The sequence below is a fragment of the Salvelinus namaycush genome, chromosome 19 (genome assembly GCF_016432855.1).
Source record: "Salvelinus namaycush isolate Seneca chromosome 19, SaNama_1.0, whole genome shotgun sequence".
Taxonomy (NCBI): domain Eukaryota; kingdom Metazoa; phylum Chordata; class Actinopteri; order Salmoniformes; family Salmonidae; genus Salvelinus; species Salvelinus namaycush.
Window position 1 is genome coordinate 23969986 of NC_052325.1, and position 12892 is coordinate 23982877.

At 41.8% G+C, this 12892-nt stretch overlaps 1 protein-coding gene across 1 annotated transcript in view; it reads left to right on the plus strand.

Annotated features, from left to right (window-relative positions):
- Window positions 1-411: 411 nt before the first annotated feature.
- The window catches only part of LOC120064251 (integrin beta-5-like), an 85590-nt gene continuing 73109 nt past the window's right edge, over window positions 412-12892 (plus strand). The window contains exons 1-8 of the mRNA XM_039014687.1: window positions 412-1026; window positions 1642-1727; window positions 2157-2364; window positions 2662-2911; window positions 3789-3957; window positions 5372-5533; window positions 8803-8898; window positions 9072-9161. Of these exons, the coding sequence (XP_038870615.1) occupies window positions 942-1026; window positions 1642-1727; window positions 2157-2364; window positions 2662-2911; window positions 3789-3957; window positions 5372-5533; window positions 8803-8898; window positions 9072-9161 (1146 nt within the window). The 5' untranslated portion in view covers window positions 412-941. The remainder of the gene's footprint in view (window positions 1027-1641; window positions 1728-2156; window positions 2365-2661; window positions 2912-3788; window positions 3958-5371; window positions 5534-8802; window positions 8899-9071; window positions 9162-12892) is intronic.

The window sequence follows — 12892 nt, forward strand, 5'->3', positions numbered from 1 at the left end:
ACGAGAGATTACTAGAAACTGACTAGGTGTGGATTAATTGTAGGAGTAGAGAATTCCAAAAAATGTCTTTTTAAATTTTAGGTAAAATAACAACCCAATTTTTATATTCAAGGACAAATTAGCTAGCGACATCAAGCTAGCTGGCTAAATGTCCATGAATGTTTCGACCTGTCCAAAATAATATAGCTGGTTCAGAGTTCGTGTTGATATTTCAACCTGTGTCCTGCGCGAGTCTGATGGAGATAGACAACGCGAGCTGGTGTGGTCATCATGTTAAGTCATCTGTGAAATGGTAAACAAAGAAAAGGGTTAACGGATACCCCCCCCCCCCCCCCATTTGGAAATGGGCGGAGACTCAACCCACCAGCGGCAAGTGGGCGGAGACCTCAACTGGCAACGCGTTGATCACAGCAGGGGACTGAAGAACAAACTTGTTAGGTAAGGGGTAAGCTATTCTAGTGAGCTGGAATTCTATTCTACATTTAGGCCAAACTTGTACCTACATTTAATTTTATCAAGGGAATTGTTACACACCAAATAAGGGTTTATAACGGATGGAAAAGTATTGGAAAACAAGAACCAAGGATGTCGGCTATGGGTGAACTACGGACAACATGATAGGCTGGCTCTGCATAACTATTTGCAAAAATCACAGCTCTTGACTCTGAACCCAGTATTTAAAAAATATTGTTTTGTTTCTGTTATGTGGAATACTTCTGAGGGACAATGAATTGTAATGTTTGTTTAGAGGCCGCGTAACATTATCGGCCCAATTCGCTTTGCTGGAGTTTAAATGTGACAAAGACTTGTTCACTACTCTGCACGGACGGGGAGGACAGAACGTGGATCTATCGAAAGGTTTGACTGTAGACTTTAGTGCCACAAACGTTCCAGAAAACTTATCGAAACGAGACTTTTGAATAACGTTCCAATACGAGGAAATGATGTGGAACCCGTGGCGGCAGTTGTACCGTACAGCTCTTGGCTGCATGATTCTGGAAATATTTATTCACAATGTTGCACAAGGTAAGAACGTTTTTATTAAATGCTTTGATACCCAGTTTTCGCGAAACTTGTCTTGTAATGGCCTATACTGGCAGTATTCCACGGGAAAGTGCTGACTAGTTTTCGTTTTAGAAGGCAATCGCACGATACGTGTATTAACATCTGGCCAGTTGTTACAGTAGCCGCAAATATCCTGCAACAATGTTGCCATATACACTACAAAACCACAAAAGGGTAACAACGTTATTTAGTTATCAGTCTTTCTCTTTGAAATGTTTGAGATTATTGTCATGTTGCATTGAAGTATAAATCATATGTATTTGAATTATATAGGCTATTTCTAAACGGAGGTCATCAGTTATAGTTATTTAATCGCTTCAAAGGTCTATGTTTCACTCTGACGTGTAAGAAATAATTCAAGACTAAATTGTGATTTGGCAAATCCTACCTGCGCGCTTTAGCACGAATCAAACTGAATGTAATGTGTCAAATAGTAGGCTATTGCATTACATCGTTTATTAGGATGTGACTGTATTACATATGTCCTGAGTTTCATTGGCTGGTAATCAAATGTCATGAATGATCAAATAGAATCTCTGGAACAATGTTGGTTACTTTGACTTTTTCTACTTTCAGGTCTGAATGTGTGTATGAGTGGCAGCGCTATGTCTTGTGAAGAATGCCTCATCATCCATCCAAGCTGTGCCTGGTGTGCGCAAGAGGTAGGGCACGTGCCACATTCCTCCAACTTGTTGGGTTTATGATGCACCACGTGGTGACAGTAGTAATCCTCACACTACATTTCTAAATGTGACATACTGAACCCAATAGCTGGCTGAGTGTGAGTGAGGTGAGGACTCTCATATGGTTGTGTAATATTCTATAAACTCAGGAGTGATGATGGCATGTTGTTTCAAAGAGGCAAAACATGTGTACCAGTGCAGTTCTGGAACCATTGTTGATCTCTGTTTATAGTGGAGTGTCTACATACCTCCTGTTATGAAGGACCTAGAACTAAAATAATAAGATAAAATATTCCCCCCTCCTCTATTTACCCTTACCATACTCAACTGAAGCCAGGGCTGAGTCAGACCAGTGTGTACAAACTCTACACTGGATGACAGGCGCTATTTGTTTTGTTCTTCCGTCAGAAGTTTGGCAGTGCGAGGACCCTGACGTCGCGGTGTGACCTGCGTCAGAACCTGCAGAAGAGGGGCTGTGAAGCCCATCATATGGAGAGTCCCAGTAGCAGCACCACGGTAGTGAAGAGCGAACCCCTCAGCTCCAAAGGCTCCGGGCCTACCCAGTATGATGTCATCCAGATCATGCCCCAGAAGATCTCCCTCAGTCTCCGACCAGGTAATCCTCCATTCCTAGCCTAGTAGTCCATTTGTTTGTTTCATGTATGGCATGAAAACAGTAGGAATTACCTACTTTACATGCAATATAAGGTAAGCCTAGTTCACCATCTCAGACCACAATGTGCTGCCAAGGCAACAGAGTTTGAACCTAAGGATTTGGAGAGTCCTGAGCTGTATGTAGAAGAAAATATCATATTAAAAACGTTAAAAGACAACCTAGCAGAACAGTTTGTGTGCTGATTGATTTGTCAGCCTACTAAAGCAATGACACGTTATCCATATCCCCTCCCACAAGGTGACCAGACATCGTTCAAAGTGCAGGTGCGTCAAGTGGAGGACTACCCAGTGGACCTGTACTACCTGATGGACCTGTCTCTGTCCATGAAGGATGACCTGGACACCATCAGGAACCTGGGCACCAAACTGGCTGATGAGATGAGGAAACTCACCAGCAACTTTAGACTGGGCTTCGGATCCTTTGTCGACAAGAACATGTCCCCCTTCTCCTACACGGCCCGCAAGTACCAGGACAACCCCTGCAATGGGTGAGGACTCAGAAAGGGCACTACTGCTACTGACTTACAGTAGCATGGTCATGGGTTTGGGTGTAGGATTGAGAATCAAAAATGAGGATTGCAGTTTAATTTTGGGTCCATGTTGTGACTGGTTTTTGCTGTGCAAGTGCAGATTTCTATTTTACTAAGAAACTGTCACCAACGGACACATAATGGACACTGTCCTCATACTGTAGGGTTAGTGATGCTGAGGCTTGTTGTGGATGATGATGGCAGGCTGAAAGGAAACAGAATAAAACATAGAGGTTGAAAAGCAGCCGCCCACACATCACACACACACCACATTTTCCCCAGAGGTGAGATACCGCTGCACTAACTTACTGACATCATCACACATCACTTCCCAGCTAGGTTATTCCCTGGGTCCTGCGTGTGGACTGTGTGTGTCGCAGTCAAAGAGCCAGTACTGCTGGAAAACATTAAAGGGGCAGAGGACAGATCATAACATCTGGGCCTCTCGTCCTTAACACAGCCCTGCCCTCTCCCCCTTGCAAAAACAAGCTATACAAATGACTCAAATTCAGGATCTGTGTTTCCTCCAGGATGAAGGGTGTGTTAGAATGTCCCCGAGGTCTTCCTCTTGGGGAAACTGTTTTATTTACATTACGTACACATCCTCAATGTAGCCAACAGACCTAGGTTGAAACAGTATTTCAAATAGTTTGCCTGAAGGAGAGCCTGTGTGGATGTGCCAGATGGGCAGGGTTGGCACTTTTGGGACCATTTCATTGGTTCCGTTTGGGACAGACGAGCTCAATCGAACGCAGAAAAACAATGCCAGGTCTGTTACATGCATAGCATCCTCTATGTAGTTAAACATTTTATTTAAACCTTTCTCTCTCCACAGATACAAACTGTTCCCCAGCTGTGTCCCCTCCTTCGGGTTTCGCCACCTCCTCTCCTTGACTGACAAAGTGGATCGCTTCAACGAGGAAGTGCAGAAACAGATGGTGTCTCGCAACAGAGACGCTCCGGAGGGAGGCTTCGATGCCATCCTGCAGGCTGCCGTCTGTAAGGTGAGCTGAGGCCATGGTGCGACTAAAGGGACGTGACTGACTGGCATGTCAACCTGTAACCCTAACCTTAACCCTGATCTAACCCTAACCAATCAGGACCAGGTCTGCTGTAAGTTAAGTCATTTTAGTTTTTTCCCTGTGAGCTGTCAGTCAGGCAGACATGATGGATTTAGGCCCCGGTAGTGTTCATTGGCACACACAATGGAAAACTAAAATGAGCATTTTTTATTGGGACAAGTCTAGGTAGCTCCTTCCTGTTCCTGGTTAGTTTTTTTTCACTGTTGGCCTAATAAACCCAAGTCACAAACACTATTGACCAGGGGGTTGAACAGGAATTGTAGTCTTGTGCAGCTGTTTAAATAAGGAGATAACTGACTCACTAACAGAGAAACAGGCCCAGTCATATCCCAGTGTTGGGCTGTTGTCTGAACAGGAGTTAATTGTTTTTACTGGAAGAGAATGTCTTCCCTCCCAGCTCTACCATGTAATTGGGTATAGCACCTTGGATTGGACAGTTTGGTGGTTGGTCAAAACTTTTTTGATATCTTTGTTTCACTTACTGTGAATGATGAATAATTTGAATTGTTGACCAATTGAAGAATATTCAGCTATATGTGCCTCTTTGTTCCCCTGTAAAAGGAACGTAAATAGCAAATGGGCATGGTAACATGTCCCACATGCTGAACTACAACTTAAGCCAAAACACATTCGAAGTATGGCATAGCTGAATATGACAGGAATGTATCTAGCATGCTAGCATGTTATTCAAAAAGACTCTGTATGCCAACTCACATCTCTTTCTATTGTATACTGTGGCACATAATGTATTGAGCTGGGCGTCACATGGGTGCCTTTATATACCTACACACTGGTGAAAGGTCAGGTTTGTTTAGTGTCATGCCATTACTCATCACTGTGTTGAGACTAATGCGCTCTCTGCTTCTGTACTCTTTTGTTGGCCTCTGCTTCCTGTTGACAATGGCCTTGTTCTGGATAAAACACTTGTGTTACTCTCCTTGTTTATCTGTGGGTCAGTGGATATCAAGCTGGTGGAAAGTGATAGGGTTTTCCTTTCCTGGTCTTAGTGAAGTGATATTGTTTTATAGGGTCTGGAACTGTTACTCTCTGTATAGCTGAGAGTTTGTGTTGTTGTGCCAAGGTCTTTTACAAACTCTTTATAGAACAGTTAATTCTCAAATAAATTCCATAAACAATTTCTCAATAACTGTCTAGGATCAGTTGAGGAACACGCCTCTTTTTTGTTATTAAGCCTGCATGTTCACATCTGTTTTGATCTCATGGACTTATCTCCTGTGCATTTATACATAGCCTACAATGGAGGGGACTAATTTAGACCCCAGTTAGGTGTCTCTAAGACTTTCAGTGATGTGACCATCTCTTTTCCCCTGTGCAGGAGAGGATAGGCTGGAGGAAGGAGGCCTTCCACCTGCTGGTGTTTGCCACAGACGATGTGCCTCACCTGGCCTTGGACGGTAAGCTGGGGGGGCTGGTCCAGCCCCATGATGGGGAGTGCCACATGAATGAGAAGAATGAGTACAGTGGCTCCACCAACATGGTAAGACAAGAGTCATGGTTACCATAGAGCTATAACATCACTGTCATTATAACGTGGTTACTATAGAGCTATAGCATCACTGACATCATTATAACATGGTTACTATAGAGATATAGCATCACTGACACCATAATAGTGTTACTATAGAGCAATAACATCACTGACATCATTATAACATGGTTACTCTCGAGCTGTAACATTACTGACATCATTATAACATGGTTACTCTCGAGCTGTAACATCACTGACATCATTATAACATGGTTACTCTCGAGCTGTAACATCACTGACATCATTATAACATGGTTACTCTCGAGCTGTAACATCACTGACATCATTATAACATGGTTACTCTATAGCTGTAACATCACTGACATTATAACATGGTTACTCTCGAGCTAGAACATCACTGACATCATTATAACATGGTTACTCTCGAGCTGTAACATCACTGACAGCATTATAACATGGTTACTCTAGAGCTGTAACATCACTGACATCATTATAACATGGTTACTCTCGAGCTGTAACATCACTGACATCATTATAACATGGTTACTCTAGAGCTGTAACATTACTGACATTATAACATGGTTACTCTCGAGCTAGAACATCATTGATGTCATTGTAACATGGTTACAATAGTGCTATAACACCACTGACATCATTATAACATGGTTACTCTCGAGCTATAACATTACTCACATCATTATAACATGGTTACTCTCGAGCTAGAACATCATTGACGTCATTGTAACATGGTTACTATAGTGCTATAACACCACTGACATCATTATAACATGCTTACTCTCGAACTATAACATTACTGACATCATTATAACATGGTTACTCTCGAGCTGTAACATCACTGACATCATTATAACATGGTTACTCTCGAGCTGTAACATCACTGACATCATTATAACATGGTTACTCTATAGCTGTAACATCACTGACATTATAACATGGTTACTCTCGAGCTAGAACATCACTGACATCATTATAACATGGTTACTCTCGAGCTGTAACATCACTGACAGCATTATAACATGGTTACTCTAGAGCTGTAACATTACTGACATTATAACATGGTTACTCTCGAGCTAGAACATCATTGATGTCATTGTAACATGGTTACAATAGTGATATAACACCACTGACATCATTATAACATGGTTACTCTCGAGCTATAACATTACTCACATCATTATAACATGGTTACTCTCGAGCTAGAACATCATTGACGTCATTGTAACATGGTTACTATAGTGCTATAACACCACTGACATCATTATAACATGGTTACTCTCGAACTATAACATTACTGACATCATTATAACATGGTTACTCTCGAGCTAGAAGATCATTGATGTCATTGTAACATGGTTACAATAGTGCTATAACACCACTGACATCATTATAACATGGTTACTATAGTGCTATAACATCACTGACATCATTATAACATGGTTACTCTCGAGCTGTAACATCACTGACATCATTATAACATGGTTATTATCCACATTGCCATTGTGATATATTGCTTGGGTTATTCAATGGATATTGAAATTCTCTACTCAAGTGGCACCTCTCAAGAATGGACTTTGGTTTGCTTTGCTATGAGGTAAAGATAACTTCTCAGGCACATTTTCGCTGCTGGTCTGATTCTTTGACGACCAGAGCCGAGCTATGTTTCTAAGAGGAAGAATGCAGTGTATTCTTTGAAGTATACTGGTTTGCTGAGTCTGCCTGGCTCTGCTTCCACTGGAGCTCCTGCTTACTTTATTGGGAACTCACTTCATGTCTTATTGCAGCTGCTTATCTCCTGACAGCCATAGGAAGTGCAAGTTAAAAGCTGTAATTATCTCAGGGAAAGGTCAATTTAGACAACAGTTAGGCTGAGAGCTCAGCAATGGTCCCATGTGGCTCAGTTGGTCGAGCATGGTGTGTTTCCTGTGTGGCTCAGTTGGTAGAGCATGGTGTGTTTCCTGTGTGGCTCAGTTGGTCGAGCATGGTGTGTTTCCTGTGTGGCTCAGTTGGTAGAGCATGGTGTGTTTCCTGTGTGGCTCAGTTGGTCGAGCATGGTGTGTTTCCTGTGTGGCTCAGTTGGTCGAGCATGGTGTGTTTCCTGTGTGGCTCAGTTGGTAGAGCATGGTGTGTTTCCTGTGTGGCTCAGTTGGTCGAGCATGGTGTGTTTCCTGTGTGGCTCAGTTGGTAGAGCATGGCAGTTGCAACGCCAGCGTTGTGGGTTCGATTCCCACAGGGGACAAGTACGATAATGCTGTGGATAAGAGCGTCTGCTAAATTACTATAATGTTAAATGTCTTGAGCGAGAACATAAAGAAATTCTACAAGCCATGCTAAGCAGATTATACTTTTTTTCATTTAGTTTAATTTAAACAAAGATATATTCATGCACACAGTTTGAGTTTACATAGCTATAGCTATTTGTCCAAAGAGCTAATGCAATGAAAACATAATTAACATCATGTGAATTTCAATCAATCCAACTCAATAATATGAAAATTGGCTAAGTGAATAAAAGTATTCTGATATTCTGGTGGTTTCTCCCGGAATCGCTAAATGTTTCTATAGTTATTTGCTCTGTGTCATTGGATGCTCTGGGCATTGTAGTCATGTTACATCTGATCGCATTAAGTTCAGTGGAGGTACTCCAACACAAATCCAAAGAATTCACCATCCGTGGATCCTCAGCAACAGGCTAAGTAGGTTTCTCCTCTCTCATCTGATTGTGGGACGAACGGAATACACACTTCCTAGAACAGAGCTCTGTTTTTCAGGGAAACCGTTGAACTGGAGAAGGTGCAGAGGCAAATGTTTGTCACGGTCCATTTCAAGTGTAAATCTCACTGTTGATTGATTTGGATGTACACAATGATAAAGACTTACTGAAGCCAAAAATCTCAAATCTGATTGTGAGAAAGTGATTATTTATTCAATGCTTAAACATTTTCACTCATTCATACCTTGACTATAGCGAACATATGACTTAAGTGGAAGTTAGGATTCACATTTAATGCACAACTCTAGTGTAAATTCATAGGTCTAAACCACTTCAGTGTTCTTTGTCCTTTCTGCTGGTGAGAAAGGAAATGTCAGGGGACTCTAACGTAAACACTACACTGGAATCAGGGGAGCAATCGCTTCTCTTCACTAACTTCCTGACGGGGTGAGATGGAAGCTAAACTATGGAGAACTTTAGAAATGCCTCTAACATAAGATGTTTCTATGTATCCATGTCTCTGTAGGACTACCCCTCTCTGGCTCTACTGGGAGAGAAGCTGGCTGCAAACAACATCTATCTCATCTTCGCTGTGACAAAAAGGCTCTATGTCATTTACAAGGTATATTTTTTTATTGAATTGTATGTTCAGTATTGAGATTAGCTGTGTGTTTGGTGTTTATGGTGTGTACTGTTTGGTGTGTACAGTTTGGTATGTATAGGGGCCTTTATTGTGTGAATTCCTGCAAATATTTGTTTATTTAATAACATTTCTCCTATCTTGTGTTTATGCAGAATTTTACAGCACTGATACCTGGAACCACAGTGGAGATTCTGGATCAGGACTCCAAGAACATCATACAACTCATCGTTAACGCCTACAATGTAAGTAAAGGAGGGTTCTCTTCCATTTGCAGCACAGATTGTGTGTGCTTTAGAAGAAAAGAGGGTTTCGGCTGTCCTCTTTTGAAACGGATGTTGGTTGAAAACATTTTGAAACTGAGGGAAAATGACAGGTATTCCCTGAACTTGTCGTTTTTCCTTTTTGTGCCCTACTGAACATGACCCTGGTCTCTAGAGGAGAAGAGGAAGTATTGAATGTTCATGTTTTAACATTAGAGATGGATACCCTCACCCAGCCCTTCTATTTAGTGTGGGGTTCTGGGGGTTTACTTCTGTCACACGCTACAGCCCTGTGTCTGTAACTCTGCACTAGTCTAGCACTTTATGGTCACAAAACAAGAAGCAGGTTTATGGCCCAAATCCCAAGACTGAGACCCTCCTGTTACTCCCCAGTCCACCACACAGGAAATAGATTCCAGCATTCCAGTACTTTGAAGGAAGGATTCTGGAAGGGGCTGAAAAGGGTTCTAGAAGGGCTGAAAGGCATCCACATTCTTGTGTATTTTTTAATTATTGTGTATTTTAATCCAAGGAGTCAATTTGAGGGACAGAAGAGAAACTCATTGTGCAGCAGGTTTAGTTTTTCATAAGGTTGATAAATATTTGTCCTGGCAACATTGCTGAGATGGTTCTAATTGAGGTCACTGCTATGCTGGAAAAACGGCAACAGACTGGTGTGCTAGGAGATGTGCATCTTGTCCTTGTTTAGAATTGTAATTTCATTTTCCCTTGTTTGTATGGAACAAGAAACGACACATTTATGGAAAAAATAAGACCAGAGATTTAAATCCCCACCACACTAATTGATGGGTCATGCTAAATCTATAATCTTCATTATACCAAAGTTAAGCCGGGGCCTCTAATGATCTTGAATTATAATTTGACGTTAATGTTTATGATTGTCATAGCAGACAATCTCCTAATCCATTCTCAAATCATCCATCCTCCTTCGATCTTGTATTATTGTGCTGTGGTCTGTTGACTAAAACCTGACTCTAGGTCACCGTATATCTACTTTGCCACGGTGGTTCCTGTTTGGCCATAGAAGGGATCTTAAAGCCAGTCTGATTTGAGTGGTTAAGCTACATTGCCCCAGCCCCATTTCTCAGCTTACCAAACAAAGTGGCATTCAGGCTGTTGAAATGACAGATTGTGTCTTTAATGTGCTGCAGGAAGGCAGTTACTGTAAATAATTCACTCTTTTGTACTAGTTGAGAGAAAACAACATTTAAGGGATGAAATAATGTCTTTCTCTGTGTATTTTGAATATTTTTTCTTGTTTTAGTCAAGTTTTCCTTAAAAACAATTCCAATCAAGCCGTGTCATTTTTGTCAGTCAAGCTTTTTTACTTTCTGTGATTGAGAGGAACAACTTGTTTTTGCATAGTTAAGTCCACAAGAGTTGATTCTAGAACTGGTAATTATGGCAAACAAAGTGTTGAGAATGTCAAATATGGATGACCACCAACGAGCAAAGTGTTGCCTATATTCTGTACATCTATTCACTTATCAAGATACCACAACATTGGCTTCGTAGCACGGTCTTTATTGAGGGTGGTGCGGTTTCAATGCAAAAGCAATTTAGCTATTTCAACACATTTTGTTATCAGAGAAGAAAAAGTCATTCTCAGTTCATTGTGTTCTTTTCCCAATATAGGCCAAAGCAAGGCAGAGATCAATCATGGCTATCTGTCTGTCAGTCAGGCATGGTTCAATCAGTCATGGGTATATGCCAGCCTGGCGTGGTTCTGATAACACTCCTGTCACAGTTCTGTAGCTGTGATGCGTTGGAGAGAACACATACTCTCGTAAAATACAGACACGGCTGGCACGTAGCGGAAAAGCCACGCTATTGTACACACACTCCGTATCCATGCCAACCGAACCACTGTGGGGTAGGATCATAAAAGACAGAATAAACCATTATAAACCTTGCTTAACCAAGGAATTTTATTCTCTCTCCTATTCTCCATGTTTCTCTCTTTTCCATCCCAACTGCTAACAGAAACAGATTGGATTACAGGCTCTTACTGGTTTCATTATAAAATGCTGAGTGGTGGTGTTTCTGAGTGGATCCAATGCCAGGGGCACTGGAAGAATGTAACTAGGGTTGCACATTTTGGGGAATATTCAGGGGTGGAAACTTCCCGTGGGAATTAACGGGAATATATGGGAATTAATATTAATACCATTTAAATGTTGTCACGTTCTGACCTTTATTTCCTTTGTTTTGTCTTTATTTAGTATGGTCAGGGCGTGAGTTGGGGTGGGCAGTCTATGTGTGTATTTCTGTGTTTTCCTATTTCTGTGTTTGGCCTGATATGGTTCTCAATCAGAGGCAGGTGTTTTGTGTTGTCTCTGATTGGGAACCATATTTAGGTAGCCTGTTTTGTGTTGGGTTTTGTGGGTGGTTGTCTTCAGTCTTCTTGTGTCTGCACCAGACAGAACTGTTTCGGTTTTTTCACATTTGTTGTTTTTTGTATTTTGAGTGTTCACTTTTATTAAATCAAGGTGAATAATTACCACGCTGCACATTGGTCCTCCGATCCTTCTAATTTCTCCTCCTCAGACGAGGAGGAAGACGAAAGCCGTTACAAATGTAGATGTTTTTTGCATTGGATATATTTACCATATCATATGAAGACAGAGACATAAACCTTTTACCTTATCATAAGTAGACATAATTGCAAATTATTAAATCCTTCCAATAGAAATAAAAAAAACTATTTAGTTACGAATTGAACTTTAATTAAATGAGTTGACTCTTCACATGGGATGATTTCACTGAACAACAAAGAAAGGGAATATTGAATGATCCCCAATGATCCATCGCATCTCCCAAAAAACATTTTCAACATGCATCTGTAAAATGATAGTCTAGAGACTAAGGCTTTGGTTGTTTTCCTCTCAGGCTTCCATGTCTTCACCCTGGACCTCCTCAATGTCCACCTCTTGAACATCAGACTCTGAGGCCTCATCTTCACTGTCACTTTCCAACCTTGTTGAGGATGGCTCGTTGTCAGGCTCAAAAAGCCTCAAATTTGCCCAGATGGCCACCAATTTTTCAACCCTTGTATTGGTCAGCCTATTGCGTGCTTTGGTGTGTGTGTGTGTTCCCAAACAAGGACGAGTTGCGCTCTGAGGCAGCTGATGTTGGTGGGATTTGGATGATGGAGGCAACAGGGGAAAGAGCCTCAGATCCACAAAGTCCCTTCCACCAGGTGGCTGATGCAATATGGCAGTCGTGCCAACATATCTCATCTCCATCCCAAAGCTCTTGCTTGGAAGTGCACTTCGCCAGACTGCCAAGAACCTTGCCCTCATCCAGGCCAAGGTGGTAAGACACGGTAGTGATGACACCATTGGCCTTGTTGATCTCTGCATCAGACAGGATGCTCTTGCCAGCATAATTGGGGTCCAACATGTACGCTGCGTCATGTATGGGCTTAAGGCAGAAGTCTTCACGCTTTTTGATGTATTTCAGAACTGCAGTTTCCTCTGCTTGGAGCAACAGTGAAGTGGGCAGGGCAATACGGATTTCTTCTCTTACATCTGCAAGGAGAGTATGAACATCAGACAGGATGGCATTGTCTCCCTCAATCCGTGCAATGGTTACTGCTATAGGTTTCAGGAGTTTCAGGCTGCTTACCACTCTCTCCCAAAATACATCATCCAGGAGGATCCTCTTGATGGGGCTGTCCATATCGGCAGGCT